Below are 25,346 nucleotides of genomic sequence, written 5' to 3'. Positions count from 1 at the left end.
AAAAGTTGAATTTTAATTGATGTCGTTTTTTATAATCACACTCTAAATGTTGGAAGGTAGCTTCTTGAAATTATTCTGTAAGTAATCCCTGTTAAAGACAGGAAGTTCCTTTGTCTCATGTACTGGTTTAAAAAATAAAATTCCAGGAGGATAGGGTTTGCAGATGTGAGTTACACAGTTACCAAAACCGTAAGCAGTTAACATTGCATACATCTTTATAGTTGAAACGTGAGTTGATAAAGCTACTTACTTATCTTAAAAAAAAAAAAAAAAATCTGTGTGAATACTAACCAATATTAGATTTCTCCAATGTATTATGTGTTCTTGTGCTTTTTCTATTCTTGTTTTCAGTTTGCCATGTTACATGGCTCTGAGCAGTTTCTGTGGGTATGGACTTACATGGTAGAGTAATAATAGATTTCTCAGGAAGTTTTCCCTGAGCAATTTAGGCTAAACTTGCCTCTACTTAATCTCATCCCAGTACTTTTAGATAAATCTACCCTTGTATAACCTTTCTGCCCCTATTACTTTAGGGGATGGAAAGAATGTTGCTTAGCAAAACTGCAGTTATCTCGTCCTAGTGGGTAATTATTAAAAAAAAAAAAAAAAAAAAGACAACTGAAAGTATGATAGACAAATTAGGAGGAGTTCAGAAAAGGCACGATATTTTCTTTTTTTTTTTTCACTTACAAACTAATTATGGTTTTCCAGTTTTCTTCACATCATCGTATTCTTTCCTCCAGTCTCCTAAGTATCTCTGATCTGTAAAAGCCACAGTAATTTAGTGGATTTTCTTGACTTGCCTAATGCATCAAGGTCACAGGGCAGCATACTAAAGCTAACCTTTCTTTCTTGCTGGTATTTAAGTGAGTTGTCATCGTTCGCTGTATTTGGGAATGCACCAGTGAAAAGTGTTGCTAACTAGGCAAATTTGAGTTCTGTAAATTTCAAAAACTGTCAAACATTTATTTTCAGATTTGTTGTCTTGTGTAGTGTATTTTTTTTTCATTGAATTAGGCAATTTCATTGAAGATACTGTCTTAGTCTGGGATGAGTTCTTCATCAAAAATACTTGGTGCTCAGAAGTTTCAATAGTTTCAGTACTGAGTTAGTTAAAATTTTATATCCTTTATGTTCATGATTTGACTTTTTGTGAAACCTAGAACCAGTCAGACTTGTCAGATGAAGAGCTGAATGATGATCTCCTGCAAAGTGACAATGAAGAGGAACAAGAATTTCGGTATCTCTTTTCTAAATCTTGTGTTTTGGATAACTCAAAGCTATTAATGACTGCTACTACTGATAATTAATCACCACTAAACTGAAGTTATTGATATATACTTGAAATAATTTTGCTTTTTACCTAGCCAGCTGCTTAATGATGTATATATAATATGTTCAGTAGCATTGTTAGCATTTCAGTAAACTGATTTTTTTGTTTATTTGAATCTAATAAATTTAACTCAAATCTATAAAAAGAGCTTATAAAGAAGAAACCATGTCATCTCCTGTGCATTTAGAATTATTTATAAATATTTACTCAGCTCTTGTTCTGTACCTTCTTGGTATTGTTGTAGGCTTCCTTCTCCTGTAAAATCCTTTTCTGCTATCGTTCTTTTAAAAATATATCTTATCTCCCTAGACCATGAGGGCAGCTTCATAGTTTGTAAGGCTTGATTTGTGGCTTAAATATTTCTGACGCAGCAGAAAATTTTGTACAGAGTTTACATGATTGCGCAGGTACTTCCATGGGAGTTTACCAAGTATCCTGCCCTGTGAATACTCTGTGGTGATACAGCTCCATAACTGAATTATGGGCATTACAAGTCAAAATGAGTGTCTTGACATTGTTGCTTTTCAAGCTGGACTGAAAGGGAAAGGAAGATACTTGTGATGCAGTACCACTGGTACTTTTAATGACCTGTGTGTTTTGCCAGCTTTTCCTTTACTTGTTGCGTGCTATGCAGGCATGTCATCTGAAGGGGTATGAATCTATGTCTGTAATATTGCTCTGAGATCTCCTTTCTGTCCTTGGCTGGAATTAGTATAAGGAGTCCTGTCCCTGTGTTGGATTGATCAGGGTGTGGTGAAATACCTTAGACCATCAATCTCCTTTGGCTGCTGTTTTCCTCCTGCAGGAGTGAGAGTTGGACTATTCCCTTCAAAATGGGGAATCCCAGTTACAATCCCTGCTGTTTCTCTCTGGGTTTCCTCCTGGGCAGCAGGGTTGGCTATGTGACTGTACAAGTGATGAGAAAGTATCTGAAGTGTGATAATATTGCTCAGTGGAAGCAGGTTTCTGTAGACAAATCTTGCATTTTTAGCAGTTTGATTGCCAGAGAGTGAGACCCTTGCTTCACTCCTTTCCCCTCTCCCTATGTTTCCATTCAAACTCATTTATGCCTCTGTAGTTGGGAGCATAATAATAATCCTGCATAATGCCTTCATTTTCGTGTTAAGTGTTCTGTCTTCTGGACGCAAATAGATCAAAGCTGCCTGGATCTTGTTCCCCCAAGCTTAGGAAAATAGTGAATAATAGGAAGGTAATTAAAAAAAAAAAAAAAATTTGTTTTCCTTGTACCTGGAGCCCTCATATCAAGAAGAGCTTTTTCCCCCTACTTTTCTAACTAGTCTGCAATTGATTAGTTGCTCTTTTATGTGTTGATGGCACTAGCTATTGTAAACAATAAATTGCTTTTCCTCTGGATTATAAACTTGCCAGTTTTTGTATTGATTGTTTATTTTCAGTGTTTGTGCCAGTGGTGTTACTAAGTTAGAATAAGTCTTAAGCATTTAAATGACAGTTCTTGGCTATATATTTTACATCATTTTAAGTAGAACATTAAATCTGTCGTAAAAATGTAAGTTTGCATTCAAGATAATCAAGAAGGAACTATATTGATACATTTAATAAAAAAAAAAAAAATCTACTAGCATATTCTGAAACATTGGGAAAACAGATGCAGTTATAGTAATTCTGTCTGGTTTTTTGTTAGTCTTGGAATTAAAATTGAATCCGGTTTTCTTTGGTTACCAAGCAGGACTTTTGCCAGTTTGACCTGCTAAACCATCTGGTTGATTTGATTCCCCTGGTCAAATAGCCTGTAGCTGGCGATAAGCTGCAGTACAGTATGCATTATGAGAATATGGCATGGAGTCAAATAGTGTATGAGATATAATTTTGTCCACCAACTTGGAGAATTTGTATTTGTTGGCTTTGTTTTTCTAAATCGTTGTGAGTAGTTGACTGTTATGCTTCAACCTCTGAATTTCCCCCCTCCCATACTGTAGTTCTCAAGGTGTCACAGTTAGCCTCAATGCTACATCTGGCATGCTTACATCATATGAACTCTCTGAGACCATCAACGATCCATCAATAGAACATGAGTCTGAATATGACCAAGGGGAAGATGAAATTGTTTATGACAAATCTGAAGCACCTGAAGTATATGCTTCAGAATATGCACATGAAGGACATTATGAAGGCAATGATCCTGAACTGACAGAAGACCAAATAGAATATGGGGAAGAGCCTGGAGAAGAAGATGAAGTGCTAGACCTTGAAATCAATGAACCCCTAGATGAATTTCCAGTGAGTTTCTTTCTATTGTATCTTCAAAGATAACATTGCTTCATGTGCATAGGGTTTTAGACTGATTTGAAATCTGTTTACCTCCCTAGGGAGGAGGGGAAATTAGACCTATTATCACTGTCTGCCAGTTTCTTTATCTAGGCTGTGACAAAGTTTGTGTTGACAGCTTGTTTGGCGGTAGGTAATGCTCCTTTGTCATGCTGGAAGGCAGTTGAGAATCATGACCTTGAGGATTGTATCCTTAAGGAAGAAAACAGCTTTGTGTGGTGGAGATACACTGCCAATTGTTAGAAGTACTTAATGCAAAAGCTTTTATCCAGGCTTTAGACAAGATCTGATAAAGTCCTTCGAAGGTGAAAAGATTATTGACCTGCTAAAGACATCTTTAAGGTGCTAATATCCCAAAGTGATTGATGTCCTGCTCGTTCATCCTTTTTGTAACTGAGAACTGTCTAAACCTGAATAAAGAGATTGGAGGTTCGTTCAGAAAATGTCACCTGCATAATTCAATATAATTTAAGCAGCGTATTAGAGAACATGCACTAGCTTTAATTGCAAGTGAAATGATTTAATCTTAATTAAAACTGTATGTGATCAGTGACATGTTTTAAAATACAAGCAAGCTTAAGAAAGGTTTTACTCTCATTTTATGTTCGTAATTGTTCAGAACTGAAGCCATTCATATGTAAGCACTTGCAGAATGATTTAAGAATGTTTATATTTTTGATGGGGTGAAATCTGATGTTAATATGTATGTGCTATAGATGCATGTTTCCTTTGGTAAGACAGTACTACAGTGTTTGCTTCATGAATTTGTAATCAAAGGATGTAGAAGTACAGAAGTAGATGGGGCAAACAGTGGTAGATGGGATCTTCATGATTAAATTGCTAGGATCTGAATGAAAACTGTTTTGGTTATGTTTTTGACAATATTGAAATTATTGTCTAGTGAAAAGACCTGCTAATTATACCTTATGTGATACGTCACTTATATTTGACAGTTCTGATAGGCACAATGCTTCTCTTCCAGTTCTGAAAGCAATAACAATGCATACAGACCCTGTCTCTTAAGGGGTTTGTGATTCTGTAAGATTGGCCTATGTCTTTTCACCTTCATGTGTTTTTGCCTTAGGATGAAGATTACATGCAGTCATATAATGAACAAGGAATGGAAGAACAAGAAGAATATACTGCTGATGAGGAGCTGGAAGAATCCCAGACAATCGGAAGAGGTATGTTGTGAATTTAATGGAAACTTAAAATAACTAGTTATTTCAGAATTGGAATTTGTAGAATTGTCCATATTGCTGGGTAGGAACTGATGCAACTTTGCCAGTGTTGAATTATTGGTGGTATTACTCTTTGTATAAGATGAATTGTGATAGCACCTATGTCGTCAGATACCTCAGATCCCCTCTCCCCTTTGGAATGAAAATCAGAACAGAGAGCTCGAAATGTCCATATTTAATTTGAACTTCAACATTAGAAACTTCAGGGGCCCTTTTGAGTAGGGGAACGATAGTAATACTGCATGCTGTCTGTTAAATCTCTAACAGCTATGGTGCCTTGCTTTCCAGATGGATAATTTGCTGCTGTTGGGAGTGTAGATACACTTCTTGGGTATCCCACTTTGAGGAGGAATGTGAGCATGGCAGGTTCTGTATGTTAGAAAGGCAAACGTCAGATTGTTTGTTGTTTTGAAAGAAGTTGTGTTGGGACTGAAATCTCTGAAGTTTATCTTAATTCTTCACTTAGGAAAAAGGAGGAGTTCTTTCATTTGCAAGAAGAAAGCTTATGCCAAAAACTGTCAAGTATATGTTCTTTGGTTATAGCCTGGAACAGGGATATCATACTTGTTATTAATCTGCAGCAAGTTTTTGATGTAAGAATTTTTCGTTTCTCCACTAGGAATCTGCTTTAATATTACTTTTATTCCAGTGCTTAATTAAATAGGATTGAATGGATTACCTGCTGAGAAGTGTAGTCAGAGTGTGTTCCTTCTTTGGAGCTTTAATTCATCAGAAAAGTAATTCCTCAAAGACACAGCAATGTTACTCTATGAAGTTCTAACAAATGGGTGTGCTGTGATACTCTGGTTGTATCAAACTTACTATAATAAAACGCAATTCTTTGGTAGGTGGAGTGGTGCATTGAAAGGGACCACCTGCATCGTTCAGTCTTCGCTGTTGCAAGCATGATGCCTTACACCAAATATGCCTTAGCGTAATTAATTTCCTACTTCCTATGTATTAAATCTACCCTTCCAAAGAACTGTGAAACACTTAAACTTTTTTTTATTCATTCACTGGGTTATATACACTGTCCTTCTGGTGTTTTAAAAGCGGACTGATGCGTTTGTACTATCTGCAGCCACAGTCTGTATGAGGCGATGAAAGCACTGCACGTCGTGTAAAATTAAGTACATAGCTGGGATTCATTGTCAACCTTACGGCTTTAAAAAAGAACAGCTTCATTTTTAGAGTATGAACTAGTGAGAATTCTGTGATACTCATGATGTCTAAATTTGTCCAATTCAGAATTAAATTTCTTGCATTAATGTTATCTTTTGAATGAAAGTTTTTAATTGATTTTGTTAATAGAGCTTTTAGAGAATTTGTTCATCATGTAATGTGAACATTTTGGCCACATCTTTATTCAGTTACTCTACATTTCTGGCTTTATTCTGATGGCTTGCGCATTGCCACATGTTTCTTGTTTCCAAAACAGTACCATCTTTTTATTCCTTGATTATTTCATATGTAGCTTATTTACATTTGTCAGTGGGCTCACAATTGCGCTTTCCAAATGAGAATACCACCAAGAGAGATAATCTTTGTAGAGTTTGCACTTCTGTTTATTACATGATTAGGTGCGTGCCTCCAGCTCTGAATAGTTTTGTTCTTTGAGTGTTACATAACAGTGCTCCTCCGTAAATCTCATCACATTCACTGCTTGTAAACAAGGGTGGTTGTTGGCATTCTCCCCTAGAAAATACAACACCAGAATGGAGCTATAATAGATGTGGTACAAATAAATAGCATTGTTATTTCTTGATTGAAATTTGGTGTCTGAATAACTGAGAGTGAGCTGATAGAGAAAAGTGTTTGGTAGTGTTGTATTTTAAGCATGTCATAGAATGGTTTGAGTTGGAAGGGACCTTAAAGACCATCTGGTTCCAATACCCCTGCCATGGGCAGGGATACCTTCCACTAGGCCAGGTTGCTCAAAGCCCCATCCAACCTAACCTTGAACACTTTCAGGGATGGGCTATCCACAGCTTCTCTGGGCAACCTGGCCACCCTCACCGTGATAAAGTTCTTCCTCGTGTCTCATCTAAATCTTCCCTCTTCCAGTTTAAAGCCATTGCCCCTTGTCCTGTCACTCCAGGCCCTTGCCAAAAGTCACTCCCCAGCTCTCTTGTAGGCGCCTTTAGGTACTGGAAGGCTGCTGTAAGGTCTCCGCAGAGCCTTCTCTTCTCCAGGCTGAACAACCCCAACTCTCTCAGCCTGTCTTCATGGGAGAGGTGCTCCAGCCCTCGGATCATCTTCGTGGCCTCCTTTGGACTCACTCCAACGGGTCCATGTCCTTCTGGTGTTGGGGTCCCCAGAGCTGAAGGCAGTACTGCAGGGGGGGCTCTCATGAGAGTGGAGCAGAGGGACAGAATCCTCTCCCTTGACCTGCTGGTCACACTGCTTGTGATGCAGCACAGGTTACTGTTGGCTTTCTGGGCTGCAAGTGCCCATGGCCAGGTCATGTTGAGTTTCTCATCAAGTAGCACCCCCAAGTCCTTCTCCTCAGGGCTGCTCTCAATCCATTCTGTGCCCAGCCTGTGTTTGTCCTTGGGATTGCCCTGACCCATGTGCAGGACCTTGTTCTTGGCCTTGTTGAACTTCATGAGGTTGGCATGGGTCCATCCCTCCAGCTTGTCCAGGTCCTTGTGGATGCCATCCCTTCCCTCCAGCATGTCGACAGCAGTTTTGACGTTAAGACTGAAAAAAGTCTTTTATACTACATGAAGAAGTCTTGTACACTAAGAGAAAAGCTGACTGGCTGGGGAATTGGAACATGATGGGGGCGGAAGTGGTGAATAAGGGAAGTGAGACACATTGAGTGACACTGAGGTGGGAGGTGTGAGGAAGAGGCAGGAGAAGTTTGTTTCCTTGGCCAGATCCGGGTCAAGACATGCTTTTTAACTTGATACTTAATTTGAAACAATGCTTAGAACTTGGATTTTGAGTAAGTAACACCTTTGTGGAACTTTCTTGAAAAATGTACCAATGCTTTAGGAAATATTTTTGCCTTCCTAAGGTGCAAAGCAAAACTCAGTGCCCAGAAGTACCCAAAGCAAATAGGTGTGGTAAAACTGTGAGTTATGTGTGTTACCATGTCATAAATATTTTTTAGAAGAATAATATCACTTCATTATTTCATAAAAATGTAACCTCCTGAAGTGAGAATTCGTAATTTCTTTTTTTTTTCATATTGGAACTAATCTCCTGTGAAGGCTATGATAGGGGGTTTCTCACTGCATAAATTTAAACTATGTCTTGCATTATGCTGATCAGAAATGATGAGGACTGTAATCAAGAAAACATTTCATGAAGTGCTACGTACTGCTTTTCTTTTGATAGAATACAGTGTTAGAAGAAAAAGGGCAATGTCTCAAATTGTTCCATCTGTGTTTAGTCAAAACGTAAGCATTTTAGTTCTCATGTTCAAGTATGAAGATAGTAGCTGTCAACCTGGAGGAAAATGATGAAAATGGTGCAAATCAAAAGAGCCAAGTTTTAAACATATTTAGAAGCTCTTAGGTTTGGTTTTTCATTGCCATTTTTCATCTATGAAGTGGAGGTGCCCTTGGAATAGGTGTAGCGTCCTCTTATCTGCTCTCTCTTATTTCTTGATCCCTTAGGATTGCGCGGTTGCTGCTGCTTCAGTGTTAGCCTCTTGTAGAAGCCTCCACGGCTTATTTTCCAGCTAGTTAATGAAAGTTCTTTGTTTTACCTTCGTAATGTTTCATGTAGAAGGAATCTGGTTTAGCCTTTGCAATGCTTACCTGTTTTGTACGTCTTAGCAATCTCTGACACAGAACTCTCCAGAACACTTGACAATCCCATGTTTAGGAAGATCCTGTGCTAAGATCAGCATTTATTATGCTGACTATTGTTTTCTTCAGCTTTCCTTGAGCTATGCACATTATCAGTCCTGCAACTGCCTGGTAAGCTGTTTTGGGCAGGAGCACTCTTTGACCATAGCAGATCATAACTTAGCATGGGGAATTCTGGTCAGTGGCTGGGATTTATGGCATAATTATTTAATGAGGATGGCAGAAAACTCTGACCTTGTGATACAAGAAAGGTCATTATTTTTGTTTGTAAGGAAGAGTCAGCAAAGCTCTTTGGTAGCTTTGTGCAAGGTGTCATAATAGGAACTATTAAGCTCCCTTTGAGGAGAACTGCTAAGAAAAGAATCCTTGGCTGGCTAGTCCAGTCAAATGACCTCAAGTGGCTGTTCAGGGACTGTTTATGTATATGCAGAGGTATTCATGCTTAGCGAGTATTAAATAGAATCCTGTAAGTACTAGTATGTCTTAATTCTATGTCTGCACTTGTGTCTTTTCCTGTATAAATTTCTTCTGAAATGTAGAATCCATTCATATACTGTAAACTTGGCAAAACAACTCATCCTGTTAGGCTGGGAGTTGGAAAAAGTGATTTAAAGGAGTCTTGTATGCTACAACTGTTGGAACAAATTGTGGGGGAAGGGTATATGCTCCTACACAGCTCAGATAACCTTTTCTGGAGCTATACGTAGAGAACATACGGTTACTGTCAGACATGTTTGTGTCTCCATTGCAACTAATATAAATCCCTCAATAATGTGTGTAATCAGACTTGGGCGTGGGTCAGTTAGCATTCTCAAGCACTGCATTTCGTTGATGCCTGCTTTTTCATTAGCTCCTTTGATTTAATTTTTTTTTTGTCTTTGATATTTAATGCTTGTATGGCTGTTGTTTGTTAATAGGTGGCATGAGTGTTATACAGATGAAAAAGTGAGTTAGACCCAAAAGACTACAGAATTGGTATAAGTGGCTAAGAATAAAATAGTACTGGTCTAGAAAAGTTTGAGAAATGTTTTTGGTTGTTGCATAGGGGAGTAATTGTCCTGTAGTCTGTTACAACTTGCATTATTTTTTTTTGAAAGGATTTTTTTTTTTTCCCTCAGAATTAGTAATTATCAAAAAGCAACAGAGCTTCCACAGGTATTTTCTGTAGCGTTTCATTAAAGCATTGCAGAATTTTTCAGGACAATGCGGACTGCGTTAACAAATCTAGTTCTGATTCTGCAGTCCGAGCCACACGCAGAACCTTGCATGAGTAAGTTTTGCACTCACAGATGAGCTCACATGACTGAGACCAGTCTTTGATGAATAAAAACTGGAATTCCAATGTAGCTTTTAAGGGGCAAGGACATAGAGAGTGGATGTGTCTGGGGTTTATGCCCTGAAGTAAAGCAGGAGGCTCAGTGTAGTGAGAGAGCACATCTTGCAAAACAGCCACTCCGGTTCTGACTTCCAAATCCTGATGCTGAAGGGAAAGTTTTTGAAGACAAGTATTGAGACAGTAAAATTATGATATTTAAAAACATAGATTTGATAGAAATTGCTACTCCTTTCTCTTTTGGGAGTCTCTCTCTTGAAAGTAAAATGCTAACGCTGCCTTTCTCCCTTGTTTTATTTTGTTTTTATTAAACCATGTTAGTGTCTCTTTCCTTACTAACGTCCCTCCTCTGTTCCATGAGTCTCAACTGCCTGTCCTCGGAGGTGCTTTGATTATACATGGATATGTTAATCAGACCAGTTGTGCTCAATTTGGCTTTGCTTTTAAGGTTTGGATTTCTTTCAGTCTTGAAGAGTATTTTTTTTGGCCTGCTGTCCTGTTTGTTATTTTTAGCTGCATTTTTTGATATGCTAAAGTAGTTATATAAAAGTAAGTATCTTTTTAAAATGTAAGTCTTAAAGCTTTTTGTAAACTTTGGCTGTTCTCTTGGCTGTATCTTAAAATATTTCTGTGAAGTCAGGAAGTGTAGTGCTTGAATGTTTACCTGGAATGGATAAAACACATTCTGAGATAGAGAAGGTAAAATGAAAATAACTTGAGATCAGGCACCCATTAAAGCCCAGTAACTAAGTATACAGATCATGTATTCACCAGACCAAACTTGGAGTAGCTTTGAACTTGAGTTCATATGGTCTGCTGTCTTTTACGGAGTCTCTGATCCTGTCTCTGATCTTGCCTTCCATGTTTCTTTTTGATTTTGGATGAAGTTAGGCTCCTGGATAAGGAAATTTGCACTCTCTTGCACCATTTTGCCATTAATTCTTTTTTTTGATTTGTGACTTAGTATCTGTCCACCTGACTGACACATTTATTGTGCCTTTTTCATACAAATTACTGCACCAATCTGGTTAATTAGAAGATTAAACCATTTTTTGCATGTTATATTTCACTCATTTTTTAACTCTCCTCAAGCAACATAAAAGTTATGATGTATTTAGTGGCTTTGCAAAGAGTTAAAATGCATGTGCAGGCCCTAAGAAATGAGCCAGTAGGCTTGTGCAAGAAATAACCAAATGCACAGTAACCAAATATTTTATAGAAAATCGTACTATATTTTTTCAACTCTAGAAATCAAATTAACTTGTGTAACATTCTGAACATTAACTTTATCATGCCAGCACAGGAAAATGGAATTGATTTTTGCCTTTTTTTTTTTTTTTAATTTGAAGGAGAGGGATCCATTTTCATTTGGGACATTATTTCATCTAAATAAATGTTTTCTGTTATAGAGAGAACTAGAAAGTAAATGAGGACAAGGGAGTAGCATTCCAATACACAAATCTAGTGTATTCAAATTTTACCCAATCCTGTTCTCCATTCTCTTCATCAATTGCTGAATTAAAACTGGGAGGTATTCAAGGAGTAGAAAAAGTAAAAACAAGTGTGGTTATACATACCTAGAGCAATAAAATTGAGATGTAAGGTTATCTGTCTTTTGTTGTGGTGTTTTGGTTTTTTTTTAACAACATACTACTTGATAGTTGTTAAGAAATGGAAAAAAAATTATTTAATGTTGGTATTACTTGAATCTAGTAGTATCCCAGGTTTGCATCGTAGTCAATTCACTGATAAAATGTTGCTTTGTGTGCAAAGGTAGCTACTAATCAGATGGTGACTCTAACTGGAGTTTCCGTATTCCCTTAAATATTGCAGCAAAATGGGGTTTCTCAATAGATTTTACTATATAATTTACTGTATAATTCGTATCTTTATATTTTAAAAAAATTCACCAAGCTCTTAAATGTTCACTGAGTTGTATATGAGAATAATGTATAATGCTAGCAAAATTTGTACAAAGAGACCTTTAAAGAAAGCTCTCTCTTTTGATGCTCACTGATCACAAGAAAGTAGATTTTTCAGGTTGCATGTCCTCTGTATTTTCTGATTCAGGCAGCTATTGAATCTCTGGAACTTCAAGAAGAAACAAAAGAAGAATCTGATGAAGAGGAGGATGATGATGAAGAGTCTGGACGATTACGTTTCAAAACTGAACGGAAAGAAGGAACAATAATTAGGCTCTCAGATGTGACGAGAGAAAGGAGAAACATTCCAGAAACTTTAGGTGAGGTTTTGTGGCAATGGAGCTATAATAAAAGAAAGTAAAAGATGGGCTTTCTGAAACTTTTAGAGAAGAGTTTAATAGCAAAATGTAGAACAGTCGCCTTCTAACGTACTAACCTATATCCAAGTAGTCTGAAGTCACGTGTAGTCTGTTGTAGTATGTGTAGTGTCTGTCTCCTTGGGAATAATATTTGAGCGTATCACGTTTTGAAAACCAGTGCAGTGTTTGTTCATTGAGACTTTTGTGGTGTCTTTAAAAGCTTTCCTGTTTTCAAGCAGCAGCAGCTATCTAATCTGTGCTTCACTACGTATTTTGGTGGAATACATTTTAAGGAATTCCTTTGAACTTCTATCCTTGGAAGATTTTTCAGTTGATAACACAAATCTTGTTACTTGTGTTCTGCTGTGAAATACCTGCATGTTTGCTGTTTTCCCCCAGGAACTGTGCTATGAACCTGTTGTGTTCCTACTGTTGGATTGGCCTAGAGAAAATGTAACTTGCTGGGGAGCATATTAGAAAAATACGGAAACCCCTGTTTTCTGGGTTCAGCTTTTCTAATGTGGGACAATCTTGGTCTCTTATACCACCTTGATTCTTTAGGCAGTGTCTAAAAGGGTATATTTTCTTTGTATTTGAGTAGCATAACACAAGTGTGTTTCTAGGAACACTGCTCCATGTAGGTAATGCATTTGCCATTGCTAGTTCAGAAGCAATAGTAGATTTGCAACTTTCTTGCAGCTGCTCTGTTTTAGTCTATAAATAAAATCACAGTAGTTCATGGTTTTCAGAGTTGACTTGAAGACCCATCATGTGTCCTGGGTACTCAAGTATCTGATGCTGGTGTTGTACCTGCCCCACTGGGAATAAGTATATTGTCTCTCCATGTTGGCCTTACAGTGGTGGTAATAATAATAAAAAGTCAAACGAAAAGGGTGATACGAGGGAGATGGGCATAAATTAAGTTTTGCATTCAGAAGGGTGTACCATTCTTACAGTCTGGAATAGTTTGGAAGCTGGGTGCTTCAGCTTTCTTTCCAGATGAGTCTGTGTCTTTAGGGCAACAGGGCAAATTGGAATTAAGTTCCCAAAGCACATACCTAGATTGCAGGAACTCGTCCTGATGAAATTTTCCTCTTACCATAAAGGCCTTGCTTTGCAAAGGATGTTAGTTCTAAGGATTTTTCTCTTGAGTTGTGTAGCTTACTAATTCTTTAGTTCAGTTGCAAGGAATTTGGGCTTTTCCTGTGCCTGCAAAAGTTGAGAAGTCTTAATTCTGTTATAAAGGTGTTGTGGCTAAGAGAACTTGTTCATGAGCCACAAGGAGTCAGCTGCAGAGGCTGAACCAGACTTTCACAGCAGTATTCATGTAGGCCATGTCATGCTGTGAGACGTCAGTGTGTGATTTTGAATCAAGATCTTTCTCATCTGTTTTTCTTATTTAGCAAATAGCTCTTCTTACTTGCAATTTCAGGCAAAGAGTGTATTAAGAGCCTTTATTCAGCATTGTTTTAATAATCAGGAATTGATTCTGATTAGAATAAGACTGAAGGGAACCCTCTAGAGGCACAGAGTAGTCTATGGGCAAGGGATATTTTAACTGATGTGCATTCCAAATGTGTTTTCAACCATAAGGCCGTATTTCTACATAGCACATGCAGATGGTACCTTATTTATACAAAAGATGCTGTTGGCTTTACAAAACAGAATATTTTAAAAACAAGAGTGCACTAGAATAGCTAAGTCTCTGCATGTAATTGCAAGGTAGATGACAGTTGCTTGCATTTTCATATATCTGTGGATTTACTCTATAGTTTAATGTAAAGACAAGACCAGCCAGTGAGGAGAAAACCTGTAGTGGAGCTTGACTGTTAAAGGATCAGTGATTTGAATTAGACTTATTTTTAAGTGTAATTTTAAGTCATTTGGGGTGTAGCTCTGAGATATAAGAAAAAATATGCAAATATGGATGAATCTGTAAACTAAAGAGTTTTTTTTGAAAATAATCTTTGGCAAAAATACAATCTTGCTGTTGTGAAATGGTATCTATTCATACTAGTTTTTCATGTTGATCTGTTGATGAAGAGACCAGATCATTGACTATGTAGTGGAAAGTTAAACAGCAAAAAAATACTTGTTTGCATATAAATAACTGCTTGCTTTTGAGATTATACAGCAAATTTTTACAGATGCTACTGGTTTAAAAATGAAACTTCATTGCAGAAATACATCTTCTTACTTTAAAATCTGAACATAGTTGAGAAAACACTTAAAGAGGAATTAACATTTCAGTTGAAGTTACAAACGTAATTTCCATCCTGTCATATTTTGGTGACCTTTTGTGACAGCTTGTCTCTATTGGAGGAGTGCATTCTTACTTGCTGATTAAAGATGTCATTTGAAACCATTTTATTACCAGAGATAGTGAAATTAATCTTGACACTTAGAGACAGTAAAAAATAATTGCTGATTCACTGCATTAACTGTGAGATCTGTACAGTGAAGATGAGAATAAGTGTGTGCTGGTAAAAAATACATAAAAATAGAGTATTGTAATTAATGTAGCTGATATCTTTCCTAAATGTTTCTTTATCCAGAATAATTTAAGTAGTGGTTTTGAAAAGTTTGAAGGAGAGGACAATTATGCAACTGATTTCTAGAGATACTGAGTTTCTCATCTTTGATGGGAGATAACTTTTTTCTGTGAGTGTAGCTGAACTCTTCCCAGAGTTGGAATTTTCATTATGCTCTGGATTTAGTTACTCGTTAAGAAACGTGAAGAAGAAAAATGGCTTTGTTTGACATCGCGAAACTATTCCCTCTCTACATGATTTAAAAATCAAAACCCTACACTTATGCAGAGCCATTTGCAAAATGATAGCAAAGGTTATTGGACGTGGTAGTACTTTTTGTTATGTCCTGCTTAGTTGGCTTATGTTCATTCTGATAACTGGTGGCTGAGATTTCAGGCAAGGCTAGGAAATTAAAATCAGTGGTTTCACTGTTGCACCATCTGCAGAAGCACGTAGTGTAATCAGGTTGCAAGTCTGGACGATGAGGAGGAAAAAAGTTTGGGTTTTTTTTAAAGAAAAAGAACATTGGTGATCTCTCAATTTAGATTGCATATGTATGTAAATGCATGTGTATATTTTCTTTTTATAGCTGTTCTGGAATGTGATTCATGTTGTAAATCTCTGTGTTATCCAGGATAATAGGGATTCTGGGATTCTTGAACCTGGGGCTTTGAAATGCTGTTACTCTCAGGGAGCAACCCAAGGCAGATGTAACCAGAGAGACCTGTGCCTGGGTTGACATGGGCAGGAGCTGACAGCCATGTGCTGCAGCAGCCTGCACACCCTGTCTAGGGGACATGGCAACATCCAGCCTGGCTCAGTGTTCTTTCGCCATGCTGCACACAAGCTCTTAGCCAGGGAGAAGCAGTGGGCCTTTTCATGTGAATACCTGGCTGTGCTTTGGAAGAGTCTAGGCAGGGCAAGAGGATCTCTTCTTCTGCTTGGCACCTCTTTTCTAGTTAGCAGTGTGATCTTGCTTTCAGGAAAGACAGGAACTGTTTTCCTTGCTCCTCTCACTACAAAACCATCTTCTATACTATCTTTTCTTCTTAATCTCTGTGTGTGGCACAATGCTCTCAATTTCAATAAACAGCCCACCTAATAATTGAGCTGACTGTATATTTTGCTGTGTGGTGACTGATACCAATATCAAGCACTTGAGGTATTAATGAGTTCACTGTGTGAGTCTTCACTTTTGCAGTCTGTCTCTGAGACCCTGAACCTGCAGGTTTTTGTGTAAGCAAATGCTTCGCAGGTGGGACACTGTTGCCTTCAGTGGCATGTTGTGGGAGAAGTATGCTTGATGTTCATGTAATCTTACTTTTTTTTTTTTTAATCAAATGGCTGTATGGTACTTCTGTGATCATAGATGTGGTATGAATGTAGTGATGCTTGCTGCAGTGAATTCATGGGGGGGGGTTGTTTTGGTTGGGATATTTCTTCCAAGGTCAGTTTTACACAGATTTTTCACTTTTCTGGCTGAAAAACTGAATACGTGGACTATGTCTTTAAAGACACAGCCTTTGAAGTTTGACAACTTTTGTGTAAAGTGAGTAGGAAAACAATTTATTAGTTTTCATTTTAAAGAGAGTGAAAAGTACAATGCACATTGAAGATCATCAGGACTGATTTTGCCCTGGGTGCTGTCATCCCTTCCCTGAGCTTAATCTGTGCAGCCCTCTGAAGTCATTTTGTTTGGAACAGCCCATTCTTTCTTCTAAAGTTCTTTCTATTCAGTGTCTCTGTATATGTGCTCAAGAGGCTAAGAGACTCTATTCTCAGGTTCATTAAGAATTGCTTTCCTCACATGTGACTTCTAATCTGTTTAATAGGAAACAGCTTCTTATCATCTTGAATGAGTATCAGTTGTTGCAATGACTGAACTTTGTTTTCCAAACTACCTTGCAGAGTTCAGGGTTGTAGTGTGGAAGATGGCAGAAAAATTGTCCTGCCTGTCCTATTCTTGGGGAGAAAAAAAAAAAACAAACAAAACCAAAATTCCAACTAGCAGCATGCCTAGGATGCCCTGCAGGATTTGGATCCTCTCTTATTAAAGGGAGAAGAGCTATTGCTTTGCAATGTAATGGCACCATTTCTTCCCATACATATATGGGAGCTAGTGGTCTGTCTTTCCTGCAGACCAACTAAAAGCCCATGTTAGCCCTATCACACTTGCAAGCCTGCGAAGAAACAGCTTGCTGCAGGTGTGGACAGGAATGAGGCTTGAAATCAGAGCTCTGCTTTTCCTGTTAAACCAGCTTTTTTCATCCTTGACAGCTAAGGATGGATAAGGTGATTGTTTTAGTTGCATCTAATGCTTTTGATTGCTTTGAACAAGAATGCAGTTGTCTTAGCTTTCCTCAGAAATCCATAGTGTGCACATTTAATACTATACTGAGACCTGAGGGGGTGTTATTCCTTGGCCGTTTCTAAGCTGATGTCTCGAGGCAGGTGCTAGGGCAAAGGTAGCATTTCATAAGAGTATCTGGTGTGATTTATGCCACTCAGTTGAGGCTTTATGCCACTTAACTGCAGTGTCAGAGGGGAGAGAAAAGAAGGTAGAGAAACTTGTCACCAACATGCAGAAATGAAATGGTAAATTGTATGGTAGATCCTGGGCTTTTAGGAGTCCGTCATGTTTGCTGTGTTCTTAGACAGTCAGCAAGTTCTAAACTTTTCTTTTAAAAGTCAAAAAGCCCATGCTTTCTGGAGGTGCTGAATACCTCTGAAAACTGGGACATGCAGATTTACAGTCTTTGCAGCTCAGTTGTGCAGGTAGTTTTTGTAGCTAAGTAAGAACAACTGCCACAGTGGGAATGCATGCTGCTCACCCTTTTCTGCCCTTCTGTCAATCCTCAAGTTCAAAGACTAATTGAGATTACTTATAAAGATATTTAAGATGGTGGTTTAAGTAGCTTTGACTTTTAGACTCGCAAGACATTTTAATAGTTTTCTAATTGCTTTAGTTGCGTATTCTTGATGGAGGATACGTAGTGATGTGAAGACGTTGTAGTAGTGTCTCAGCTGCCAAATACAAACTGGTTTTATTCTGATCTTCGGATATTATAGCCACTATGTGTAGTATTAGCAAGTAGAAACACTTTGTCCTGAAAAGTGGTCACTGTACCCAGTCTCCTTTAACATTAAGAGCAGGCTTTTTAAATGGAAAACTGGAATTCTTGCACTAATGGCCATTTATATAAATTCAAAATATGTTTTTATTTGTCAGGAGTGTGTTTCTTGTAGAGTAGTTTAATTTTGCCCTATTAGAGGCAGAAGTCAATTTTAGAGGTAACAAGGGGTCTGACTGGTACATGGCAAAACCTTCAGCTGCATATTGGGTTAAGGTTTATCCCCTTTAAGTAACTGAAACCTCATGATGGCACTGCTGGTACCGTCATGGTGGGTTTCATGAAGTTTGTTGTAGACTTTCTCTGTATTTCCAAGTAGTTTGATTACCTGGGCCTGTTACTGCATGGTTTTCTCTTAATGTTATCAGCATTGTCCCAGGTTTCAAGCAAATTTGGCAGTCTTTGAGTACCATCTGTTCTCTGGTGTTTACCTGTGATGCGAGTTGGGTGGCTGTTATCAGTGGCCATGTATTTGACTTGAGCTAAGCACAGATTTCAAAGTGTGCTCTCTCTTAAGTGGAATTGCCACTTGTAAAGTACAGCTGGTTCTTAAACCGCATGGAATAGAATAAATATTGTGTAGTTACATACATAGAAACACTTCAGGGACCAGAAAGTCCTTCTTTGGAACAGACCAGTATGCCAAAGAGTCTGGCCGATAAAATCTGTTTATATGGAAGACTCGATGTATCCTTTATTGTAATGTTTACTGGGAGTTTCATTGTACTACCTGACATCTTTGCATGTGAGGTGTTTAAGATGACAAAAATGTGAGAGGAGCCACAGCCTCCTCTTATGCTATAAGGCAAACTTCAATAGCATTTTAAAAAAAGCAAACAAATAAACCTTTTTGTTCATGTTTCTTTCATTTACCTGCTGCTTTTCGCCTGTGCAACAGACACAAGTATCTCTGTGCCTTTTCCTTTTAAAGATGTCTTTAGTGAAATGTTAACATGCCACCTAAAGGAGATCAAAGTGCCTGCAAATTTTGTTCTTTGCAGGGATGCTTCTGTAGTTCTAGCGATGTTTTTTTTAATTGTATTTTCCATCTTCTCAGTATGAAGCTAAAATATTTTTTTCCCCCATCATTCTCTTTTAACAGAACTTTCTGCAGAAGCCAAAGCAGCATTACTTGAATTTGAAGAGAGGGAAAGGCAGCTTAAACAGGGACGGTATGGCTCAAGGAGAGGAGGGCGAAGAGGAGGCTCAGTTATGTGCCATGGAATGGGAGAACAAAGGAGAGACAATAATGATAGGGGAAGAATGAAGGATCACAGGCCTGCACTGCTGCCAAACCAGCCATCAACAATGGTACTTTTTAATCCTTAGTATTCTTTAACCATACTTTCAGGAAATTGTGGAGAAATGCATTCTAAATTGTGAATCTTTACAAATGTGGAATATATATTCCAAAGTGCACTTTTTGCTCTTTCAGGACACTGTTAGGCAGGATGGGCTTTGCATAACATGGTGATTGTGAAAGTATGTGCTTAGTCCTGTTACAGACCTCAACTTGAGGAATCTCAAGGCCTCCAAATGGAAAGTGATTTTGACTCATAAAACACAATCAACCTTACCTACTGGTTTGCATAAGGATGGAGGAAAAAGTTAATTCCTCTGAGAAGTTCTCTACATGCAACACAGAAACATGTTCAGTCCCATTTTATTAATATTTCTTGTTTTTTATCAAACTAATATTTTTGCTGATACTTCTAAAAAAATCTCTTTCTGTACCTGCGGTGCTACTATGGAGGCAAATAAAACCTTAGGAAGGTAATCACCACCAGATAAATTAGTATCTTGGGATTTCAGATTAAATTTAGCTTTGTTACTGTCCGCACTGCCCCCCCGGCCCCATCCTCCATGCTTTGTATCACAGTCTAAAAGATGTTGATTTTTCCATCCAAAAAAACCCCCAAACCCCAGCAAGAGTGTGATCAAGAGGTAGCCCACACTTATTTTTGTTAATTGTCATAAAATGTATCGGGAGCTGAGATTGTAGAACAAAGCCTGTGTATGTCTTTGCAGGACAAGGTCATCTGTATTAAGTAAAGGGGATTTTTTCCAACAGCAGTAACTCTAGGTGCTGATCACTAGCAGGAGTCGGTGGATATCTCAGCGATTGAGAGCCCTGCAGTAGAATATTTCGTGTTTTAAAACAGTGAAGGTGGAATAATTTTTTTTCTGTATTGTTGCAGTCTTTGCTAGTTATTTTGATCTTAAATGTTGTAAACATTTTTGTGCTCATCACAGTATTCTTCTTGTGCATACTTTGTAGCTGCTTTGCTTTATGTATATGGCTGCTGAAAAAAAATTGTGTCACATCTTTGTTACCAAAAGATTGCCTGTTTGGGACTCTTCTTGCGCTACTATTTGGAAGTTACTGGACTAGGACTGATATCTAGTTATCAGTGAGTTCAGAAGCAGAAGAATGTCTCCGAAGAGAAACATGATAATTTTTTTTTTAAATTATAACTGATTTTGGCCATTTGTGTTGGAGAGCGTTGAGCAGCAGGAGACTTTGTACCTTTTCAAAGGTACAAAAAGTACCTTTGAAACATATCTTTAAAGTAGTTTTTTCTTCAAGCAGTATGGGTACGTGGGCTGCACTGATATCTTAAGAATATAGCTTATTTGTATTTTGAATTTTGTTGCTACTGTTAGGTCTATTTTCTCAGAGAGGCTCTTCTATACATGAGACAAGTTAGTGGATTTGTTTTGATACTAGGACTCAGATTTCTAGTGATCATCAGGTATACCCTGTTGCAGTTGACAACTGTTTCCAGTGACATATGCAAAACCCTAAGACATGAAATTAGACAGTTTCACTGTTAAAAATGAGTGAATGAATGTCTGTGTTCCCTGTGTGCTTCCTTGCTCTTTGCCATCCTCTCTTTCACATGAATGTCTTTGATTGTTCCTTTGCTTTGCTGTGCTGATGGTTCTTAACAGTTCCAGTTGATGATATGGGAAAGAAGTTTTTCTGTTCATATTTGGCCTTAATTGTTCTCCAAAGGTGTCTTAGTTTTGTGCTGGTTTATGTTAGGATATTTTAACTTTAAAGCTTATTGACTTTATTCTTTTGTCTGACTTTAGACTCATTCACAGAGGTTAATTCCAACACACCAGCAACCTGTTAGGAGTCTGTTCCAGCACCAACAGCAGCAGCAGCAACAACAACAGCAGCAGCAGCAACAACAACAGCAGCAGCAGCAGCAGCAACAGTTACAATCTCTGCTTCCTTTACAGCATCAGCATCATTCTTCTCCTCCTCCAGGGCTACATATGCCCCCTCAGATAGAAACACCTAGAATAATGATGACTCCACCTCCAGTGACACCTCAGCAACCGAAGAACATACACATAAATCCACATTTCAAGGGGACAGTAGTGACACCTGTGCAAGGTGAGCTTTCTGAACAGCTTCCCAGTCATGCGAGCATGACTCATCTTGCCAGAGATGCAACAATTTGTTTGTTTATCACTTCATGGAAGTGTGCTTTAGACTGATATTTTTTTCCTTAAGCTTGAAACAAATGTTTAACCTGAAGTAAGACATAATGTTGTTGGACTGTGGCCAGCTGAAATAGTAAAGCCTTTTCAACTTCTTTGTCATCTTTGTTACTCTAAAGTCTGCAAAGAGCAGTAAAAATGGAAACTGAAAAGAGAATGTGCTTTTTAAAAGTTGTGAATGTCAGTTTTCAAAACTAGGTAAGTACTGCAGTTTATAATTTCCCACATCATTCCAGCTTCGGTGAGTATTCACAGAATGACCACGCACCTATTTCAGGGAGAATACACTGAGGCACTCCTTGCACTGTAATTGCTATGTGAAAGGTACCAGCTGCTATTCTTACTTGACAAGACACATGCCCTCAGTTCTCCTTTCAGTGCCACATTTGTGATTGTTTGATTCGCAGCTTGAAAGTAATGTTTTTTCTGTAACTTAACACGAGCACTCTTTGGGCTGGACTTTTTAAGGCAGCTCTCAGCAGAGCTGTGAACATTACTACTTACTTAGGAAGTCTTTAATCCCTAGGAGGATAAAAAAAAAAAAAGACACCTACATAGCTCTGATTTGTGATTCTGTTGGGACCAGACACAGTAAATCATAGAATCATAGAATGGTTTGGTTGGAAGGGACCTTAAAGACCATCTGGTTCCAATACCCCTGCCATGGGCAGGGGCACCTTCCACTAGGCCAGGTTGCTCAAAGCCCCATCCAACCTGGCCTTGAACACTTCCAGGGATGGGGCAGCCACAGCTTCTCTGGGCAACCTCTTCCAGTGCCTCACCACCTTCATAGTGAAGAAGTTCTTCTAATATCTGATCTAAATCTTCCCTCTTCCAGTTTGAAGCCATTGCCCCTTGTCCTGTCACTCCATGCCCTTGTAAAAAGTCTCTCCCCAGCTTTCTTGTAGGCCCCTTTAGGTACTGGAAGGCTGCTCTAAGGTGTCCTTGGAACCTTCTCTTCTCCAGGCTGAACAACTCCAACTCTCTCAGCCTGTCTCTATAGGAGAGGTGCTCCAGCCCTCAGATCATCTTCGTGGCCTCCTTTGGACTCGCTCCAACAGGTCCATGTCCTTCTTGTTTTGGGATCCTCAGAGCTGAAGGCAGTACTGCATGGGGGGGGGTCTCACAAGAGCGGACTAGAGGGGCAGAGTCCGCTCCCTCGACCTGCTGGTCACACTGCTTGTGATGCAACCCAGGATACTGTTGGCTTTCTGGGCTGCAGGTGCCCATGTCCGGGTCGTGTTGAACTTCTCATCAACCAGCAGCCCCATGTCCTTCTCCTCAGGGCTGCTCTCGATCCATTCTTCACCCATAGAAATACTTAATATATTTATGCATATTTACCATTAGGTCTTCTGTATTTTTTTCCCCTTCAAATCAGCACAACTCCAAGGCAGTGCTATCTTTGCTTCATTTATTTGACTGATGAAAAGTAGGAATTTGGCAGGGTAGGATATTGCCAGTTTATAGAGATCTATTAGGCTTCTCATACATGGCTTCACAGTAGCTGCATTGTAGAGATTATTTTGCTTTTTCCTGTCTAATAAAATCAATTTTTCCCACCAAATTATGCATCAGGACAGATTATCTGAAAGCAGTCCAAAAAGTCCTTTAGTCTTGGATTTATGCCTTCTTTGTATTTTCCTAACATTTCCAAAGCAATAGTTACTGTTTTGTGAAAAGCAGAAATTGGTTTTAGACTATTCTAGATGCCTCTCCTCTCCTCCCGTGAAACAGTCAACAAATCTTCTGTATCTAGGTGAACAAGTGTCTTCCTAATGCAAGCAGTGGCTACTGAGGATTTTTGCTTTTGCCTAATGTCAAAAGTATACCAGTGTATCATCTTTGTTTTGTCTTGAGGTTTTCTTTTTTCTTCACGTTATCAGGTGGCTTCAGGCCTTACCACTACATCTGTGGCACTGTGGGTGTTCCAGGGGCCTTGCTTTGTCTTGAGCATAGTCTTTTTTTCCTGTCTTTACTTGCAGATCCTCATTTTAACAAAGTTGTGTACCTTCTGCATGTTAGGAGATCCTGAATACTGGATTTGTAGGTGTGGGGTTTTTGTTGGTTTTGGGGTGGGTTTTTTTGTTTTTTAAATCTTGTGTATGCTGACCTTGTGTGCACATTCATTTCTTGACTGGTAAAAGTCTAGTTGTCCTCTCAGAATAAGCAGCTCTGGAGAATGAGTGATCAATTTTTGAATGGTGTAAGACCTATATTCCAGTGAGGAAGATCTTTGCTATATGTATTGATGACAGCTGGTTCATAAGAAATACCTTTGTGCCATCCATTTTACTGAAGAAATCCTTGGCAAGACTACTGAATATTTCTGCTATTACGTGTGCAGCATACTATTAAAATGCAGTCTTTTAAATCACTGTAGAGTTTTAATCTTCTTGACTAGAGAGCATGTGTGGGAAGCTGAGTCTTCTGCAGTGGCTGAGAGTAGTGGCCATCTCAGTCTTTTAGTCTGCAGTGGTACAATTATGTTACCTGAAAGTATACATTTGCACACCTAAGGAAAATGTGTAGGATATTAGTAGTCTTCTTCAGGGAAGATGAACATAATTCTAAAATCTTCAATGGCGTTTGCATATTTAGATGAATTTTTAAGGAGTCACTGCAGGCAAATGGTAGACAGAAATTCCAGGGTAGGGAGAGCTGCTCTAAACTTCCACTTAAAAAGTCATCCTCAGTTTAATCCGTCTGCTTGAGGCCCTGATAGGCGGAGACTGGTAGTTGACAATATTAGGATGTGTTTCACATGCAGCATCATTCATTTCATGGTAACAGGAAGTATGAAAGATCAGATTGACTTAATGTTCTTGATGATGTCCTGCCCCTTCGTGGCTGAATGTATTTCCACATATATGAGAGTTTTTACACATTGGAGAATACAGTCAAATAGGTGCAAAGTTTATTGGGATTCTGTTGTTGAAAATGTGATGCCTGGAAGCTAATAATGCCATGTCTGGAAGTGCATGATATGCACACTTAGGTTCTGGTAATTTTAATGATGTACTGTCATGTTTTACTGTAGACTGGCATTTTTTCCTTTCTAATTTTATGGCAGGATTAAGCTTACATGCTTCTAATTGTCAGTGCCGGGAACACTTTTTCTAACTGAAAATCATAGAAATATACTTTCTCAACATATTTTTGGTTTGAGTTAGTCTTGAAGTGGGTCAAGTATATCAGTATTTTCTGAAATACTCAAACCTCCTGGTAGGTTGTTACAAAATTTTCATGTGAATAAAATAACATGTGTAAGAGCTCTAGTAGCCAGCTACTCCAACCTGAAAGTGAGTTGAAGCACTCTTGAAGAATCTGATCATTGGCTTATTCTTTTGATATCTCAAAGGCAAATCTCTTACAGTGGCTGCCATCTTCCTGCCTGGCCTTGGATCTTGGTTCAAAAAATCAGTTACTTTCAAGTCAGTTTTGTTTCAGACAAATTTTTACATTTTTTTAGTCTTTGAAGTTTTGTAAATGATTAAGAAGGCCTCAGTCTATCAGAACCCCTAAACTGGTGATGTGAGCCTCTGCACATACCTGCTGCAAATACTGTTCAGTTGTGCCTTTTGTGGCATTTGAATCCCATGTCTTTTAGCTGCTTGCTTGTCATACAGTTTTCTCTTTTCTTTGTGTCCTATGCTGTAAATTAGTTTTGAGTTGTAAGTAGTAATTTTTGGCTGAATGCATGTCCAAATTTGAGTATGATCAATTCACAAACACTGAAGAACTGTACATAGATGTATTATGAAGTACTAATTCAACCTGTGATAATAGATACTGAGTTTTTTTCCCCTTAATGTTTATACTACAAATAACTATTTCATGGATACTGTAGTGCTGCCA

At 38.4% G+C, this 25,346-nt stretch overlaps 1 protein-coding gene across 1 annotated transcript in view; it reads left to right on the top strand.

Annotated features, from left to right (window-relative positions):
* LOC104155413 (RNA-binding protein 33-like) overlaps nt 1-25,346 on the top strand; it is a gene marked incomplete at both ends in the record, with an annotated part of 52,669 nt that overhangs the window by 7,228 nt on the left and 20,095 nt on the right. The window contains 7 exons of the mRNA XM_009707831.1: nt 1,164-1,240; nt 3,292-3,592; nt 4,725-4,824; nt 7,732-7,742; nt 12,103-12,274; nt 19,078-19,286; nt 21,225-21,381. Coding sequence (XP_009706133.1) covers nt 1,164-1,240; nt 3,292-3,592; nt 4,725-4,824; nt 7,732-7,742; nt 12,103-12,274; nt 19,078-19,286; nt 21,225-21,381 — 1,027 coding nt within the window. The remainder of the gene's footprint in view (nt 1-1,163; nt 1,241-3,291; nt 3,593-4,724; nt 4,825-7,731; nt 7,743-12,102; nt 12,275-19,077; nt 19,287-21,224; nt 21,382-25,346) is intronic.

This window comes from Cariama cristata, unplaced genomic scaffold (assembly GCF_000690535.1).
Source record: "Cariama cristata isolate BGI_N322 unplaced genomic scaffold, ASM69053v1 scaffold5409, whole genome shotgun sequence".
In the NCBI taxonomy this organism is placed as follows: Eukaryota; Metazoa; Chordata; class Aves; order Cariamiformes; family Cariamidae; genus Cariama; species Cariama cristata.
Note: the sequence above shows the minus strand (reverse complement) of the source record. Positions and strands in the feature narration are given on the sequence as shown.